This window comes from Schistocerca serialis, chromosome 4 (genome assembly GCF_023864345.2).
Source record: "Schistocerca serialis cubense isolate TAMUIC-IGC-003099 chromosome 4, iqSchSeri2.2, whole genome shotgun sequence".
Taxonomy (NCBI): Eukaryota; Metazoa; Arthropoda; class Insecta; order Orthoptera; family Acrididae; genus Schistocerca; species Schistocerca serialis.
In genome coordinates, this window is record NC_064641.1 from 263,330,568 (window position 1) to 263,348,575 (window position 18,008).

An 18,008-nucleotide genomic window follows, 5' to 3' on the forward strand; every position below is an offset into this window, starting at 1 on the left:
CTACCATTGCCAGGAAGTGGCTCCTGTTTTAAGTGCCTGTGCTAATTATTTGCTACATATATCAAGCACAGTCACAGTTCCCTAATCACAGTCCAGGTTATGCACGAGACAAGTCACAGGAAAGTTTCATCCCAGATTTCTCTCATCATCTGTATATGCTCTGTATATTATGTGCTGAAGTAAACAGATAAATTAAGGCCCCTAATTAAATGAAAATACACCACAATTATTATAACAACACTGTTTCTGTAGGTCTACCAGGCTCTCTCGGTGAGGCTTTGTCAACTTGGAAAATCGGGTTTTCTGCCAGTAATCTGCATTTTACTTGCATGATATTTCGATCGTGTAACTTGCAGTCTTCATAAGGTGTTCCCTGAGACCGAATCCAGTGTGTAACGGATTCAATATTTATGCCTATGTGGGGCTAGGCACTCTGTCATTGGTCTGCACCACACCAACTGCTCTGTATGAGGTACGTGTGGTCAGTAGCAGCAACCTTCTAGACGTAGCTGTTATGACTGCTGTGTGCGTACTTTTTGGCTGCTGCTGGTTCGTAATTTTGTAATCTGTCATTCTGTTCCCTCTCAAGTTAGGACTGGATGTATAGTCTTCTGATTGCCATCATTTAGACTTTCCAGTTGACTGCTGTTCTATTACTGTAGCCGGCCATGTCAGGTGATTATTCCGAGGTCTGTGCTCACTAGGTGTAGCTGTCACATTATTTTCTGGCACTGGTGTCAAACTGCCGTTCGTTCTTGAAATGACTGTCCTGCTGTATTTGGTTTGCTGTCTGAAGGATCACCAGCTGTGCACCATGTTTTGGTTGTGCTGGGTTATTTGCTCTGTCACCATTTCCTAAGTTATTTCCTCCAGAGTTTGGCTGTTGCCTCCAATCAAATCTTTAGGAGATTGAGTGTTGCATTCCAGGGACAGCTAAGATGATATCCCATGTCATGACTGATAAGATTCTGTGTGACCTTTATTTAAATGGATCTTTAATAACACAACCCAGTATCTAGGTGTCTGTATCTTCACATCATCTTAATACATAAAATGATTTAGTTCCAAACAATGTTTGGCTATAGCTGACTTGGAAGCCTGTTTGAGTCTGGCATAGTGTGTCAATGATCCTGTTGGTCTGATCGATATATGTAATACCACATTGATATTCACAATGCACTGCACCCTGCTTCTCTGCCAGATGGTCAGAAGTACACGAAGAAGCAAAGAAGGTTGCTTTTTTGCCACATGCTGGACTGGTATCTGATAAAATCAGCAGAATTCTTCTCAAATATAATGTCTCAGTATTTTCTGCTCATCAACCAAGATTAAGGCTCTGTTAGGGAGTGTAATGGAGGATCTGTGCCAACAGAAACTGGGCATTTATCACATACCACGTCAATGTGGTATGTCATATATTGGCCACACTATTGGGACCATTGCATTGACATCAGGTGTAAGATGCACTAACAGTATACCAGACCCAAATAGGCTTCCAAGTCAGTTATAACCGTACATTGCTTGGAACTAAATCATTCAATGAATTATGATGGTCAAGATTAAGACACAGACACCCAGCTACTGGGACAGTGTTATTAAAGAATCCATTAAAATAAAAGCCACACCGAATCAGAACCAGAGGTTGTAGAGAGCTTCAGGAAAAGCATTAGGGAACAATTGACAAGAATGGGAGAAAGAAATACAGTAGAAGACGAATGGGTAGCTTTGAGAGACAAAACAGTGAAGGTAGAAGAGGATCAAGTAGGTAAAAAGACGAGGGCTAATAGAAATCCTTGGGTAACACAAGAGATACTGAATTTAACTGATGAAAGGAGAAAATATAAAAACGCAGTAAATGAAGCAGGCAAAACGGAATACAAATGTCTCAAAAATGAGATCGACATGAAGTGCAAAATCGCTAAGCAGGGATGGCTTGAGGAAAAATGTAAGGATGTAGATGCGCATGTCACTAGGGGTAAGATAGATACTGCCTACAGGAAAATTAAGAGACCTTTGGAGGAAAGAGAACCACTTGCATGAATATCAAGAGCTCAGATGAAAACCCAGTTCTAAGCAAAGAAGGGAAAGCAGAAAGGTTGAAGGAGTATATAGATGGTCTATACAAGGGCAATGTTCTTGAGGACAATATTATGAAATGGAAGAGGATGTAGATGACGCCAAAATGGGAGATATGATACTGCGCGAAGAGTTTGACAGAGCACTGAAAGACCTGAGTCAAAACAAGGCCCCAGGAGTAGACAACATTCCATTAGAACTACTGACAGCCTTGGGAAAGCCAGTCCTGACAAAACTCTACCATCTGGTGAGCAAGATGTATGAGACAGGTGAAATACCCTCAGACTTCAAGAAGAATATAATAATTCCAATCCCAAAGAAGGCAAGTGTTGACAGATCTGAAAATTATCGAACTATCAGTTTAATAAGCCACGGCTGCAAAATACTAACACAAATTCTTTACAGATGAATGGAAAAACTGGTAGAAGCCGACCTCGGGGAAGATCAGTTTGGATTCCGTAGAAATGTTGGAACACATGAAGCAATACTGACCCTACGACTTATCTTAGAAAATAGATTAAGGAAAGGCAAACCTACATTTCTAGCATTTGTAGACTTAGAGAAATCTCCTGACAATGTTGACTGGAATACTCTCTTTCAAATTCTGAAGGTGGCAGGGGTAAAATACAGAGAGCGAAAGGCTATTTACAATTTGTACAGAAACCAGATGGCAGTTATAAGAGTCAAGGGGCATGAAAGGGAAGCAGTGGTTGGGAAGGGAGTGAGACAGGGTTGTAGCCTATCCCTGATGTTATTCAATCTCTATATTGAGCAAGCAGTAGAGGAAACAAAAGAAAAGTTTGGAGTAGGTATTAAAATCCAGGGAGAAGAAATAAAAACTTTGAGGTTCGCCGATGACATTGTAATTCTGTCAGAGACAGCAAAGGACCTAGAAGAGCAGCTGAATGGAATGGATAGTGTCTTGAAAGGAATATATAAGATGAACATCAACAAAAGCAAAACAAGGACAATGGAATGTAGTTGAATTAAATCAGGTGATGCTGCAGGAATTAGATTAGGCAATGATACACTTAAAGTAGTAAATGAGTTTTGCTACTTGGGGAGCAAAATAACTGATGATGGTCAAAGTAGAGAGGATATAAAATGCAGACTGGCAATGGCAAGGAAAGCATTTCTGAAGAAGAGAAATTTGTTAACATCAAGTATAGATTTAAGTGTCAGGAAATCGTTTCTGAAAGTATTTGTATGGAGTGTAGCCGTGTATGGAAGTGAAACGTGGACGATAAATAGTTTAGACAAAAAGAGAATAGAAGCTTTCGAAAAGTGGTGCAACACAAGAATGCTGAAGATTAGATGGGTAGATCGCATAACTAATGAGGAAGTATTGAATAGAATTGGAGAGAAGAGAAATTTGTGGCACAACTTGACTAGAAGAAGGGATCGGTTGGGAGGGCGGTTGGTAGGGCATGTTCTGAGGCATCAAGGGGTCACCAATTTAGTATTGGAGGGCAGCATGGAGGGTGAAAATCGTAGATGGAGACCAAAACATAAATACGCTAAACAGATTCAGAAGGATGAAGGTTGCAGTAGGAACTGGGAATTGAAGAACCTTGCACAGGATAGAGTAGCATGGAGAGCTGCATCAAACCAGTATCTGGACTGCAGACCACAACAACAACAACAGAATCTTATCAACCATGACATGGAAATAAGCTTTGCTCTGCCTGGAATTCAGCACTCAATTTCCTAAAGACACTAAGGAAGCAACATTCAAACTCTGGAGGAAATAACTTTGGAAACGATGACAGAGCAAATAACCCACCACAACACGTGGTGCACATATGGTGATACTTCAGACAGCAAATCAAGTACTGAAGGACAGTCATTTCGAGAATGAATGGCAATTTGAACACCAATGTCCACAAAATAATCTGACAACCGCCCCTACTGGGTGCAGACCTCAGACGGAGGACCTGAGGTGGCTGGCTACAGTAATAGAATAGCACAGTGTGCAGGAAAGCTTAAATGATGGCAATCAAAAGAGTGAGCACATAGTACAACTTGGAGGTGGAACAGAATGTCACATGACAAAATTAGTAACTGGTAACATCCAAAAAGTACATGCACAGCAGTCAGAACTGCTACAGCTAGCAAATACAATGGTTGCTGCTACTGACAGGCATGTATCTCAGACGGAGTACCTGGCATGGAGTGGACCGATGAGGGAACACTTAACTCCGCACAGGCATAAATACTGGACCCATTTCACACTGGATTCAGAGAGAGGGAGCACCGGATACAGATTGCTAGTTACGTGATCAAGATGTCGTGCAAGCAGAATGTGAATTACCAAGAGAAAACCCAATTTTTTCCAGAACATCCTGAGCAGCAAAGATTATTATATAAGTAAATGTGTTTACTTTCCATTAAGAATGTAGAAACATTTATGTCAATGTTGCTAAATGTTAGTGAGTTGTTTCAGTTGTTTCCTAACCTTGAAATGAGTTAGTTTTCTGTTTTGTTCATTGAAAGAACATAATAACAACAGTGTATTTAAGTGAAACCACATAGTAACAAGAATTTACCTGTGGTATGACATTAATAAAAGCAGATTATTTGACACATTTATACAGTTTCTGTTAACATTATTACCATCATTTTTCCAAAATTAAATTCTCTACAACTTCTGTTGAAAACTTTGTGCAGTTGTTTGGAATTTAAAAAACAAATTGGACGAAGTACTTAATAAAATAAAATTTTTACAGAATTACGTCTTTGCTTCTGTGGATGTTCTGGAAACTACTACAGATACATATCTGGGACATGTTTTATTAGATTCACCAGATCAAGAATAACAAAATAAATGGAAATCATGCTTTGCTTTAACCTCATACAGTTTTTCGATTGATTAATATTAGCGAAGTTGCTAAATTTCAGGCAAAATCTTTTATTAGCCGTAACTCCATAACTAAACATTTGCGGACCTATGTTTATGTGAACTTTTTTGTTTAGTTTTACTTGTGGAATAACATATTAAAATATTTTCAAATCTTCGCGAATCACCCTGTATATGCTGCAGAATATATGATGCAGCAACGCCCTCAAACAGAAACTTTTTGATCGCCTCTTACAGAACTACCTTCCTCCAACATGAAATTGGCTTTCTGCAGGAGGACTTGGTTTAAAGGTAGTATCTGAACTTAACATAAAACTATTTTCAGTCTGTACCACAAAACACTATGATTTAACAGACAAAGCCCAACTGGAGGAAGTTATGTCCTTGCCTCCCTCTGACCTGACCACTTCATTAATAATGGAGTGCAGTGGGGGGATTTTTAGTTTTTTTGAGCCATAATACATCCCAAGAAAAAGAAGAATATTGCAAGCACTGCACAGTAACTCTCCTTGATTAATGCTTTCACAAAATACTTCCAGGAAACCTTACATCTGCCTAACAAGTATGGTATTTCTGTTACGAAGATATTATTTTACTCCATGCAGCAGCTTTCGAAATGGTATTGCAATTTTAATTACACATGTACATCAAAGTAGGAGGAAATTGATAACCAAATCCTCATTATCAATAGACAGTATCAGCATACACATAAAGTAGCTCCACAAAGTATGATGTGGATGTTTTGCTCAGAGAATGGGAACAAATGAATTTTGACAGAGTTGTGAATATACAGACTTAACAGAATACTAAATACTCAATACTAAACATATTCTCCTCCCAGGATTTGATTATACTGAGAGTGAAACCTTGCTATTTTTCTACAGGTAGCTTCAGGATGGCAGTCTTGAAAACTTAAAATGTAGCTCATCAGTACGAACATTACGCTAAATGCTGCTGTTGACCAAAGCACGATCAGTTGTTTGAAGTAATGTTGCTTGAATAACATACGACGTAATGTAAACAAATGCATCTGACAGTTTCTGAAAAATTAGTGGTATATCAGAAGAAATGAAGGGGCATCTATTGATCAATTAAGTGATTACAAAAGTGGTATGACCGCTTCTTAGGAAACTGTATCAACTAAGAGTAAATAAGACAATCTGAAAAATATTTCACCTCCACACAAAATGCATGAGAAAGTTACTCACATGCTTATAAGTTTCCTCAAAATTACACTGTCTGGTCAAAACTGGCACATGGCTAAAAGTATGCAAAAAGTAAAAACTTAATGTCACACCACCACCATGTAATTAGGATATTAAGGAAACCTGATTATGGGGATTTACCCTTCCACAGTCATTTTCAAATATTTCTATCTAATTCAAAGCATATTTATTCCACGTAGCACAAAATAGCATGTTGAACCTATCACTGCTTTGAAAAAGTGATGCTCCATCAGGTCTGTTACATGCAGAAAAATAACCTTTTTTATTGTGACAATGTATAAAACATGTGACACTAGGTTTTATATATATATTTTTTTATAAAGGCAGAAACTCTTTTTTTTTTTTTTACTTGCCTGCTGGGTTGTAAGTAAGTGGAAGTGATGAACTTCAGTGATAAGGGAATTTGGACAACCAGCTGGGCAAGGTAGAGTGTATCCATACTCAGGATGTGACCAAAACTGACGATCACGCAGTCGAGATGCACAATATGTTTGGAAACATTCCAGACAAGTCACATGACTTGCATCACAAGGGAACACAAGAACTGGGTCCCTGGAATTCAGACACATCGTAAACTATCAAAGCAATGTTCAGCATTCAAATATATTGTACTTTCATATAGGTTATGAACAAAATGACTTATAATAATTATAAACAAACTAAATGAAAAGTAGTAGCCATTTCAAAGACTGTCGATAGTGGTGCTATTGAAAGACATTGAGAAAAACCAGAAAAATTCCCCCGTTTTGAACAGTGATGTAAACTACAGTATAGCACTTAAACTATTTGTTTCTTGAAATAGCCATTAGGTTGGGCCAAATATTAATTTCATCAATGCACTAAGGCATTAATGCTTGAACTGGAAAATCTGACCCAAGCCTCAACAGATATATCATGTCAGCGTGCTACTATGGTTTGAAGAGATCGTAAACAGTTGGTAAAAGGCAGACAAGAGGTGGACTAATGAAGTATGGGGTACAGGAACTGCATGTTCTTGTTAACCATATTTTAGCAATTCTCTGGATGACTTAGGGAAACAGATACGATACGCAAGTTGGGGAGGCAATCATTAAAACAAAGGTGTTTTTCATTGTGGTGAGATCTTTTGATGCCATTTCAATCATCCAACTTTCTCCTCTGAATGGGAAAATATTTTGTTGACAGCCACCTACATTGGGAGAAGTGATCAATGAAATAAAAGTAATCATGGTTCGTACGGAAAAGCTTAAGGTGTTTTTCTCACATGCTGTTTGAGAGTGGAACACTATAGAAACAGAGTGAAAGTGGCTTAATGAACCCTCTGCCAGGCACTTAAGTGTGAATTTCAGAGTAGTCATGCAGATGTAGATGATTTCATAACAAACATAGCACATACTAAGATAAGACAAGATGGAGAGGAAAGTCATTTATGGAAATTGCAAAAGATCTAAGTCTGGATGGCCTGACAGGGACTGAACCTACTTTTCCCGAATGGGGATCCAATGACTTAACCACCATCTCACCTCGCTTGGTAAAATCGAGATGCCCAGGTGGAGATTTGAATTCTGAGCTGTTGGGACAATACTGTTACAGCACTTTGGATGGGAGGCACTGTATCATCCTCTTTACAGCTCCCAATCTCGTGCAAAGTGAATGATAAATGTCGAATATTGCATAGGAATGACAACAGTGAATGGAATCTGAAGACTGCAAGGGTTCACAGCACACTAGCCTAACTAATGCTGCAGTTCATCAAATGTCTACCTTTTCATTACACAACCTTTCTACCCAATAAATTCATACTTCATCTGTAAAAATGAATCAATATTGTGATTGGCAGTTTTGTAGTGAATGCTATTAAGTCCTATATGTTGTTCCACAGTAAAAGAGAAGTAGATATGGATAATGTGAAAGGAAAAATATATATTTATTATCAAAAACAGTCTTGATCACAATTTATCTATTACGGTGACCGGTTTCGACCACTACTGTGGTCATCTTCAGACCAATAGTAAGAACCTCCTTCTGCTGGAGAATCACTACTAAAGAAATCATGACCGTACAGAAAAGCTTAAGGTGTTTTTCTCACATGCTGTTTGATAGTGGAACACTATAGAAACAGAGTGAAAGTGGCTTGATGAACCCTCTGCCAGGCACTTAAGTGTGAATTTCAGAGTAGTCATGCAGATGTAGATGACTTCATAGCAAACACAGCACATACTAAGACAAGAAGGAGATTCTCCAGCAGAAAGAGGTTCTTACTCATTGGTCTAAAGATGACCACAGTAGTGGTCGAAACCGGTCACTGTAATAAATAAATTGTGACCAAGACTGTTTTTGATAATAAATATATATTTTTCCTTTCACATTATTTGATAATAAATATTTGTAACACATTGATCACTGTTACTCCCATAATATATTCAAAAGTGAAAAATATATAGTAAGGATCAATAAATCATCAGGGATCAACGAGATTCCTTTGGAGTGAGATGTATAGCAGAACACTGTGTGGTCTGGAATTGAGAATCTATGACCAACAGATCTGGAATCAAATTTCTGGCATAGAACTGTCGTTGCATGGAAGGCAAGCCAAATGGAACTAAAAGCGAAACTGAAACATTTTATCAAACAATAAAGAAATAGTGCAGGGTGAGACATATTACAACAGTATGAAGTTTTATGTGCTCATGTACTTGTAGCATGCAAAGTAAAAATACACGTGAAACTAAAAGAGACTCAAAAACTGAAATCTGAAATATAGATGATAAGAATGAATTTATGAGCATATGTTGAAAAGTAATGGCTCCAAATTTTTTATGCAAAAACACTCAAAATAAAATGAACTTTATTAAGATTCTACATCTTTATTCTTCATGTCTAAATAGTTACTTCTCAACATAATTTGTTGAAACTGTCACTGTAGAATGTTTGACTTTGTTGATGGAGCCACAACCTTAATTCTGTTCAAAGTGCTTAATCAATGTCAAAGTGATGTCATCAAAGGCATTTTTTAACTTTTGAAACAGACGAAAATTTGATGGGACCAAGTCAAGACTGTAAGGAGAATGATCAATGACATTCTCTGATGAGTTCATCAACACCGTTACAATGAGTCTTGTTGGCTGCCATAAGCAGTTGTCCATTCTGAGTTGTATCATGCACATTGAGGTTAGTACCACCGTTTCCTTCATTATCAGCATGAATAACTCAATGTCGTACAGTACTGATGTCGAAACAATCATCATCGTAAAAAGCCTTCATACTTCTACGGGTTTCAATTGGAGGCAAGTTTTTACAAGTTAAAAACTCAATTATAGCATGCTGTTTCTCACACACCAAAATAATTACATCAAACACTGCCATGTTACATGCTACAATTTGGAGCCTTATAGCAGCCGAGGGTTGCAACTTGGGTCATTGAACGGGGAATACTGACCAAGTAGCAGACATATAATAATGACATGCAATACCTCACCTAGTATGGAGAACAGCATAAAAAATTCAGAGGCATTGCTTTTCAGCAGCCCTAGTATTTATGAACACGATGAATAAGGGTACACCATATTAAATCACAAAACTAGTTTACCATATTAAAAAATGAAGGTTGTATCAACACAAATATAAGAAGAGAGAAGGGAGGGAAGAGAAGGAAAGTAAAAAATTGACTAAATGCGAGAAGGACTTGCACACCGAGGGTTTCATACAAACTTAATTATGTATACTGACAGTTCATCCATTCTGGGAATTGACAATCTCGAGCATTTTAACCGGTTATCAACACTGATACTGGCAAGGCACTGGTTCTGGGGATTCCAAGCTTCTAGAGAATGTTTGAATTTCAATAATATAAATGTCATATTAAAGTCATGCAGGAGGCAGCTGACCACTATTATTGTAGTCAGCAGTTATCCATTGTGGCTGACAGGGTCACAAAGGCAAAAGTTAAACATCAGGCAAGTAATGATTTTATTGCTCATATTACATGTTTTGGAATTAATCCATCATCAAATATCCAGGAGCGAATACTGCACATAGATATGGCGTTTCAAGTTGTCTGTGAAACATCAAGTTGTCTGTGAAACAAACATTTGAAGACTATTCTGTGTCATATTTATGTGCAGTAACAGCTCCTGGCTACATGATGGTGGATAAATTCCGAAATGTGTCATACACACAATTAAGTCATTTCTCACCTGAAATTTGATTTTTACCATTGCGACAAAATCAGCCTGAGTGCAGAACTACTGATTGTTTTAATTTCAAGTTTGACGTCATGTAACAAATGAAAAAAGAAATACTTTTTCGTGGGATATAATTACAAATTAACAATTTTCAGATTTCTTTCCTTTACTTGTACAGTGAAATCTTGCTTCTTGCCAAGTTTCATCAAAGTGATAAACTAAAGTATCATATAGGTTTTGATGAGTTATCAAAACATGTGTCATAAATAGCCTTATCTTTTGACTGCATTGATTTGGATCTAATGTTTATTATACCATCAAAGGAATATAGACCTCAGTATGTGACATAAATTTCAACTTAATACGCCTACCTGTTTCGGAGAACAATGATTTTTAACGATCAGACAGACACACAGACAGACTGACAAGAAAGTGATCCTATAAGGGTTCCATTTTTAACAACTGAGGCACAGAACTCTAAAAAGTAAACATAATAAAAAAAATAATGAAATCTGATAATAAATTAAAAAAAAAAAACATTATGAAAGAGAAAAGGGGGGGGGGGGGGGGAATGAGTTAATGGAGGTTAAGTCCAGGAGGGTATGTTGGATGTCAAGTTCACACCTCTGGAGTTCAGGGAAACTAGTATCAGGTGTGAGATTATAAATAGCCTGTTTGGCACAGAATGCATTCACGTCCTTTGGGTCATGCTACAGTGTGTGTTCAGCAACTGGATAATGGGTGTCTCAAGGCAGACAGTTCTTCTACACCCATTCATGTACTTTGACAGCTAAATTATGATCATTATTTGATAAAACACATATATGATTTTTGAAGTTGCTCTGACTTTGATACTGTAGGATTTACCAATTTTGGGGCTGGAGTAGATGACAGTGAGTGGGTGCGTAAGGCAGGTATACAGAGTATGCATGATTTTGGAATAGGAACCTAAAGGTAGAAATATGGTTTGACAAGAATGTTGCAGAGGTTAGGAGGACAACTGCAGGTGGCAGCGGATGGTGTGTGTGTGTGTGTGTGTGTGTGTGTGTGTGTGTGTGTAGGATATCAGGGAATGAGGATCTGATTTCAAGGCTTCAATTTTGAAAGTCATAGCCTTGCTGGAGAAATATACAGTGGCAGTCCAGGCCTTGGAGGTACATCACACCTCATCAGTTAAGAGGGCATAGCAACCAACAACAGAGAAAACTGCAGAAGTATGATTGTACAAGTCAAGAAATAAATAACGCAAAAGGAACTTGCTAAAATGTTTACAGAATGTCTATGCAGATAGACAATTCCCCAACACTGGAATAATATTCTAATTACTATACCTCAGAATAAAGGAAGCAGACAAGAAATATGCAACTACAGAACTATCAGTCTTTTCTCTTTAATATACAAGATATCCCCCCCCCCCCCCATGAACCATGGACCTTGCCGTTGGTGGGGAGGCTTGCGTGCCTCAGCGATACAGATAGCCGTACCGTAGGTGCAACCACAACGGAGGGGTATCTGTTGAAAGGCCAGACAAACGTGTGGTTCCTGAAGAGGGGCAGCAGCCTTTTCAGTAGTTGCAAGGGCAACAGTCTGGATGATTGACTGATCTGGCCTTGTAACAATAACCAAAACGGCCTTGCTGTGATGGTACTGCGAACGGCTGAAAGCAAGGGGAAACTACAGCCGTAATTTTTCCCGAGGGCATGCAGCTTTACTGTATGATTAAATGATGATGGCGTCCTCTTGGGTAAAATATTCCGGAGGTAAAATAGTCCCCCATTCGGATCTCCGGGCGGGGACTACTCAAGAGGATGTCGTTATCAGGAGAAAGAAAACTGGCATTCTATGGATCGGAGCGTGGAATGTCAGATCCCTTAATCGGGCAGGTAGGTTAGAAAATTTAAAAAGGGAAATGGATAGGTTAAAGTTAGATATAGTGGGAATTAGTGAAGTTCGGTGGCAGGAGGAACAAGACTTCTGGTCAGATGAGTACAGGGTTATAAACACAAAATCAAATAGGGGTAATGCAGGAGTAGGTTTAATAATGAATAGGAAAATAGGAATGCGGGTAAGCTACTACAAACAGCATAGTGAACGCATTATTGTGGCCAAGATAGATATGAAGCCCACACCTACTACAGTAGTACAAGTTTATATGCCAACTAGCTCTGCAGATGACGAAGAAATTGAAGAAATGTATGATGAAATAAAAGAAATTATTCAGATTGTGAAGGGAGACGAAAATTTAATAGTCATGGATGACTGGAATTCGAGTGTAGGAAAAGGGAGAGAAGGAAACATAGTAGGTGAATATGGATTGGGGCTAAGAAATGAAAGAGGAAGCCGCCTGGTAGAATTTTGCATGGAGCACAACATAATCATAACTAACACTTGGTTTAAGAATCATGAAAGAAGGTTGTATACATGGAAGAACCCTGGAGATACTAAAAGGTATCAGATAGATTATATAATGGTAAGACAGAGATTTAGGAACCAGGTTCTAAATTGTAAGACATTTCCAGGGGCAGATGTGGACTCTGACCACAATCTATTGGTTATGACCTGTAGATTAAAACTGAAGAAACTGCAAAAAGGTGGGAATTTAAGGAGATGGGACCTGGATAAACTGAAAGAACCAGAGGTTGTACAGAGTTTCAGGGAGAGCATAAGGGAACAATTGACAGGAATGGGGGAAAGTAATACAGTAGAAGAATAATGGGTAGCTTTGAGGGATGAAGTAGCGAAGGCAGCAGAGGATCAAGTAGGTAAAAAGACGAGGGCTAGTAGAAATCCTTGGGTAACAGAAGAAATATTGAATTTAATTGATGAAAGGAGAAAATATAAAAATGCAGTAAATGAAGCAGGCAAAAAGGAATACAAAGGTCTAAAAAATGAGATCGACAGGAAGTGCAAAATGGCTAAGCACGGATGGCTAGAGGAGAAATGTAAGGATGTAGAGGCCTATCTCACTAGGAGTAAGATAGATACTGCCTACAGGAAAATTAAAGAGACCTTTGGAGATAAGAGAACAACTTGTATGAATATCAAGAGCTCAGATGGAAACCCAGTTCTAAGCAAAGAAGGGAAAGCAGAAAGGTGGAAGGAGTATATAGAGGGTCTATACAAGGGCGATGTACTTGAGAACAATATTATGGAAATGGAAGAGGATGTAGATGAAGATGAAATGGGAGATGTGATACTGCATGAAGAGTTTGACAGAGCACTGAAAGACCTGAGTCGAAACAAGGCCCCCGGAGTAGACAACATTACATTGGAACTACTGACGGCCTTGGGAGAGCCAGTCCTGACAAAACTCTACCATCTGGTGAGCAAGATGTATGAAACAGGCGAAATACCCTCAGACTTCAAGAAGAATATAATAATTCCAATCCCTAAGAAAGCAGGTGTTGACAGATGTGAAAATTACCGAACTATCAGTTTAATAAGTCACAGCTGCAAAATACTAACACGAATTCTTTACAGACGAATGGAAAAACTAGTAGAAGCCAACCTTGGGGAAGATCAGTTTGGATTCCGTAGAAACACTGGAACACGTGAGGCAATACTGACCTTACGACTTATCTTAGAAGAAAGATTAAGGAAAGGCAAACCTACGTTTCTAGCATTTGTAGACTTAGAGAAACCTTTTGACAATGTTGACTGGAATACTCTCTTTCAAATTCTAAAGGTGGCAGGGGTAAAATACAGGGAGCGAAAGGCTATTTACAATTTGTACAGAAACCAGATGGCAGTTATAAGAGTCGAGGGACATGAAAGGGAAGCAGTGGTTGGGAAGGGAGTAAGACAGGGTTGTAGCCTCTCCTCGATGTTGTTCAATCTGTATATTGAGCAAGCAGTAAAGGAAACAAAAGAAAAATTCAGAGTAGGTATTAAAATTCATGGAGAAGAAATAAAAACGTTGAGGTTCGCCGATGACATTGTAATTCTGTCAGAGACAGCAAAGGACTTGGAAGAGCAGTTGAATGGAATGGACAGTGTCTTGAAAGGAGGATATAAGATGAACATCAACAAAAGCAAAACAAGGATAATGGAATGTAGTCTAATTAAGTCGGGTGACGCTGAGGGAATTAGATTAGGAAATGAGGCACTTAAAGTGGTAAAGGAGTTTTGCTATTTGGGGAGCAAAATAACTGATGATGGTCGAAGTAGAGAGGATATAAAATGTAGGCTGGCAATAGCAAGGAAAGCGTTTCTGAAGAAGAGAAATTTGTTAACATCCAGTATTGATTTAAGTGTCAGGAAGTCATTTCTGAAAGTATTCGTATGGAGTGTAGCCATGTATGGAAGTGAAACATGGACGATAAATAGTTTAGACAAGAAGAGAATAGAAGCTTTCGAAATGTGGTGCTACAGAAGAATGCTGAAGATTAGATGGGTAGATCACATAACTAATAAGGAAGTACTGAATAGGATTGGGGAGAAGAGAAGTTTGTGGCACAACTTGACCAGAAGAAGGGATCGGTTGGTAGGACATGTTCTGAGGCATCAAGGGATCACCAATTTAGTATTGGAGGGCAGCGTGGAGGGTAAAAATCGTAGAGGGAGACCAAGAGATGAATACACTAAGCAGATTCAGAAGGATGTAGGTTGCAGTAGGTACTGGGAGATGAAAAAGCTTGCACAGGATAGAGTAGCATGGAGAGCTGCATCAAACCAGTCTCAGGACTGAAGACAACAACAACAACATACAAAATATGCACAAAAATTACCACCGACTCTACAGAAGAAACATTGAATTTTAATTCAGTAAGGAAAAAGGTGACTTTTGAAGCACATATTCCACACCTGACCGTTTACTAGATCTCAAAGAAATTACAGAACAGGCTAATGAATATGATTTTACCACTTTGTTTGCAGTGAAGGAATGTGTGTCAATGAGATGCCATTGTTTTTCTGCTGCTGATGATGATGTAATTTTTGCCTCAGGTATATAAAACTTCAACAGCAAACGAAGAAGAAATTAACAATGACGTCACGGCATAAGGTAATGTGTTTCTGTACTTATGGTGATTGAAGACAATGATTAGATAGACAGTAGAAGAAATAAAAAGTAGCAATAATATAATAATAATAATAATAATCTTCATACTAACAACGAAATACTCTCATATTCGTATTTTTTTGGAGATTATAATGTTAACAATGTTTCCACACATTTGAAAATAATACTGTTTACAATTACCTTTACATCAACACATGTAATAATGTTGTACATGGGATGAATACGAGCAAAATGAAGAATAAAAATCATGAACTAAGCATAAAACCAAACAGCGCATTTGCTACGTGATAGTAATGAAAGAAAGAAAAAAAATGCATCATCTGTATAACAACATGGTAGTTAAGAAAAGTGTTAAATTCCCTGGAGAAATACATACTTAACATCGGTGCAAGCTAGGCATGGAACGTCATGTATGTTTGATTTGATAAGATACAAAGGAACAGCCTCATCATCTTCACCTTGAGATGGATGTTCAGCACACTTGAAATAGAACTGTGCAAATGTGAGCCCTTCATCACCACCTGTCTGAAAAATAAATATACATTAGCAACTGGGTTATCTATGAAGATCAAAATTTATCATTATAGCTATTTCTTCCACATTCATGTGATATTCCCTCCTTCAATTAACTACTCACACAGCCATCAGTTTCACAAATGCCTGTTATCCTATTTTTATCCAGTACATCCTGCCAGCACTGAGGATCTCTGTCCACAGTGAAAGCTCCACCTTTACATGATGCACAGCGCACCCGCAATTTCCCGGGTTTCATCATTTTACAAGGAGATGAACAATACACATAGAAATGTGCTCGTCTCTTTTCATGATCTATAAACAGAAACATATATAAATAATTGAATGGATAAAAAAGTAGTATTAGCATTGATTTTATCTATAAATGACTGTTACAATTGTAGATTAGACACAAATCTACATAAATCACAGGAACAGTTAGTAACACGATCCTCATTTTTTTCCCTCTTCTTTTTGCCTTCCTTTTCTTTGGTATTTCACATCCTGTTGACATCAACATTAACAGGAATGGAGGTGTTATAACTATAAAAGAAACTATCTAGGTGATAATTAGATGGAACGTTTTGTGGAAAGGAGGGGGAATCTCCATTTGAGGGTTTCATGCAATAATGTGCTGTAATATCAGATGAAGCATAATCTGGTTTTTGATTTTTTAGTATACTCATCACCTGGTTGCACTGAGTAAGTTTCTTCATTCCTCCTGCACATTAAAAACTCTAAGTTGATTAGCAACCTTAAGTTTTGGGTCAGTGAACTAGTTACAATCAAGAAGCTGCTAAAGGAAGATAAGATGCCAGGAGGGGGAAAAGAATAGTGGTCCTTTAAATTAAGCTTAAGCTTTCTCTCTCTCTCTCTCTCTCTCTCTCTCTCTCTCGTTACACATACGAGCGCGCACGCCCCCCCCCCCCCCCCCACACACACGAGAAACAATTAAATATGATTCATGAAGCAGAGCCATTTTTACAAATACAGAGAATTAGAAATAAAGAAAGATAAAAATACTGTACTGGTCATTTTTTAAATATTGTACATCACAAACTGAAAAAAGAGATTTCCTGAGGTGGAAAAGTATTTGTTCACTTTCTGTCCTTTGGAACTACCGTGATCTATTTTCCAACAAGATAATTTTTAATACTACAACTCTACATTATTCATGTAGCTCAAACTGAACGAAAATAATCTATCTAGGAAGTATAGAAATCACCTGGGTGAAGGATAAATATTAATTTTATTATTATTACTATTATTATTATTATTATTATTATTATTGATACCTTCTTCAGACACCATTTCTTGGCGGTCTTTGCCACTAAGTTGAAGATCCACTAAAGTTTCGTTTAGCGGCTTAGCTGCCAAGCTGTGCGACCTTCCTTTGCTACCATCAGCTCTGGGAGATGGCTGTATTTTCACAGCATGCAAGATGCTTTGTTCTCCCAAATCACATTCCTTCAAGAAATGAAAGACCATATTACATACGTTATTTACAACAGGAGGATGAATGCAGGATGTTTCAGGCAATATCATGTATGCTAAGGTGTTGAGGGCAAATCAGGTTTTCCACAAATAGCTACAAAAACTCCTAGAAATGTAGAGATACGTGGGTAAGTCTATAAATAAGTTGCACACATCAGTTCCTCTATTAGAATGTTTAAATTCCACATGCATATTCTGCCAGCAGATAGCAGCAAATGTATGTCCGTAGTAGAGTCTGCAGGACATCACATGGCAGCCAGTGTGAGATGGCAGTTGTGCTCAATGAGTGTACCCAAGTAGAACAGTATGTGATTGTGTGGTTTTTGTGGGCCAAAGGACTCTCTGCACAAGAAGTGTGTCAAGAAATGTGCCCCATGTATGGTGACACCTGTTTATCATTGAAAGCTGTATCCAACTGGATCCAGGAGTTAACAAGGAAAGGCATACATCAGAGATCAAGAACATCCTTTTTGTCTTGTGGCAGTGCGAAAGTCTGTGCATGGTGAATGCCCTGCATGTTGACCGATGAACATAAAATGAAGAGAATGAGTCTGTCTTTCCGGAACCTCATTTGGTTCTCTGAAGAAGGAAAGGATTTCATGGCATGAATTGTTACCAGGGATGAGTCTTGGTTTCAATATTTTCAAATAGAAACCAAT

The 18,008-nt window shown here is 38.2% G+C and overlaps 1 protein-coding gene across 1 annotated transcript in view; it reads right to left on the reverse strand.

Moving 5' to 3' along the window:
* The window catches only part of LOC126474079 (E3 ubiquitin-protein ligase parkin), a 50,169-nt gene that overhangs the window by 15,532 nt on the left and 16,629 nt on the right, over positions 1 to 18,008 (reverse strand). Inside the window, exons 2-5 of the mRNA XM_050101488.1 lie at positions 17,151 to 17,322; positions 15,980 to 16,170; positions 15,719 to 15,867; positions 6,513 to 6,711 (exon numbers count right to left, since the gene is read on the reverse strand). Coding sequence (XP_049957445.1) covers positions 6,513 to 6,711; positions 15,719 to 15,867; positions 15,980 to 16,170; positions 17,151 to 17,322 — 711 coding nt within the window. The remainder of the gene's footprint in view (positions 1 to 6,512; positions 6,712 to 15,718; positions 15,868 to 15,979; positions 16,171 to 17,150; positions 17,323 to 18,008) is intronic.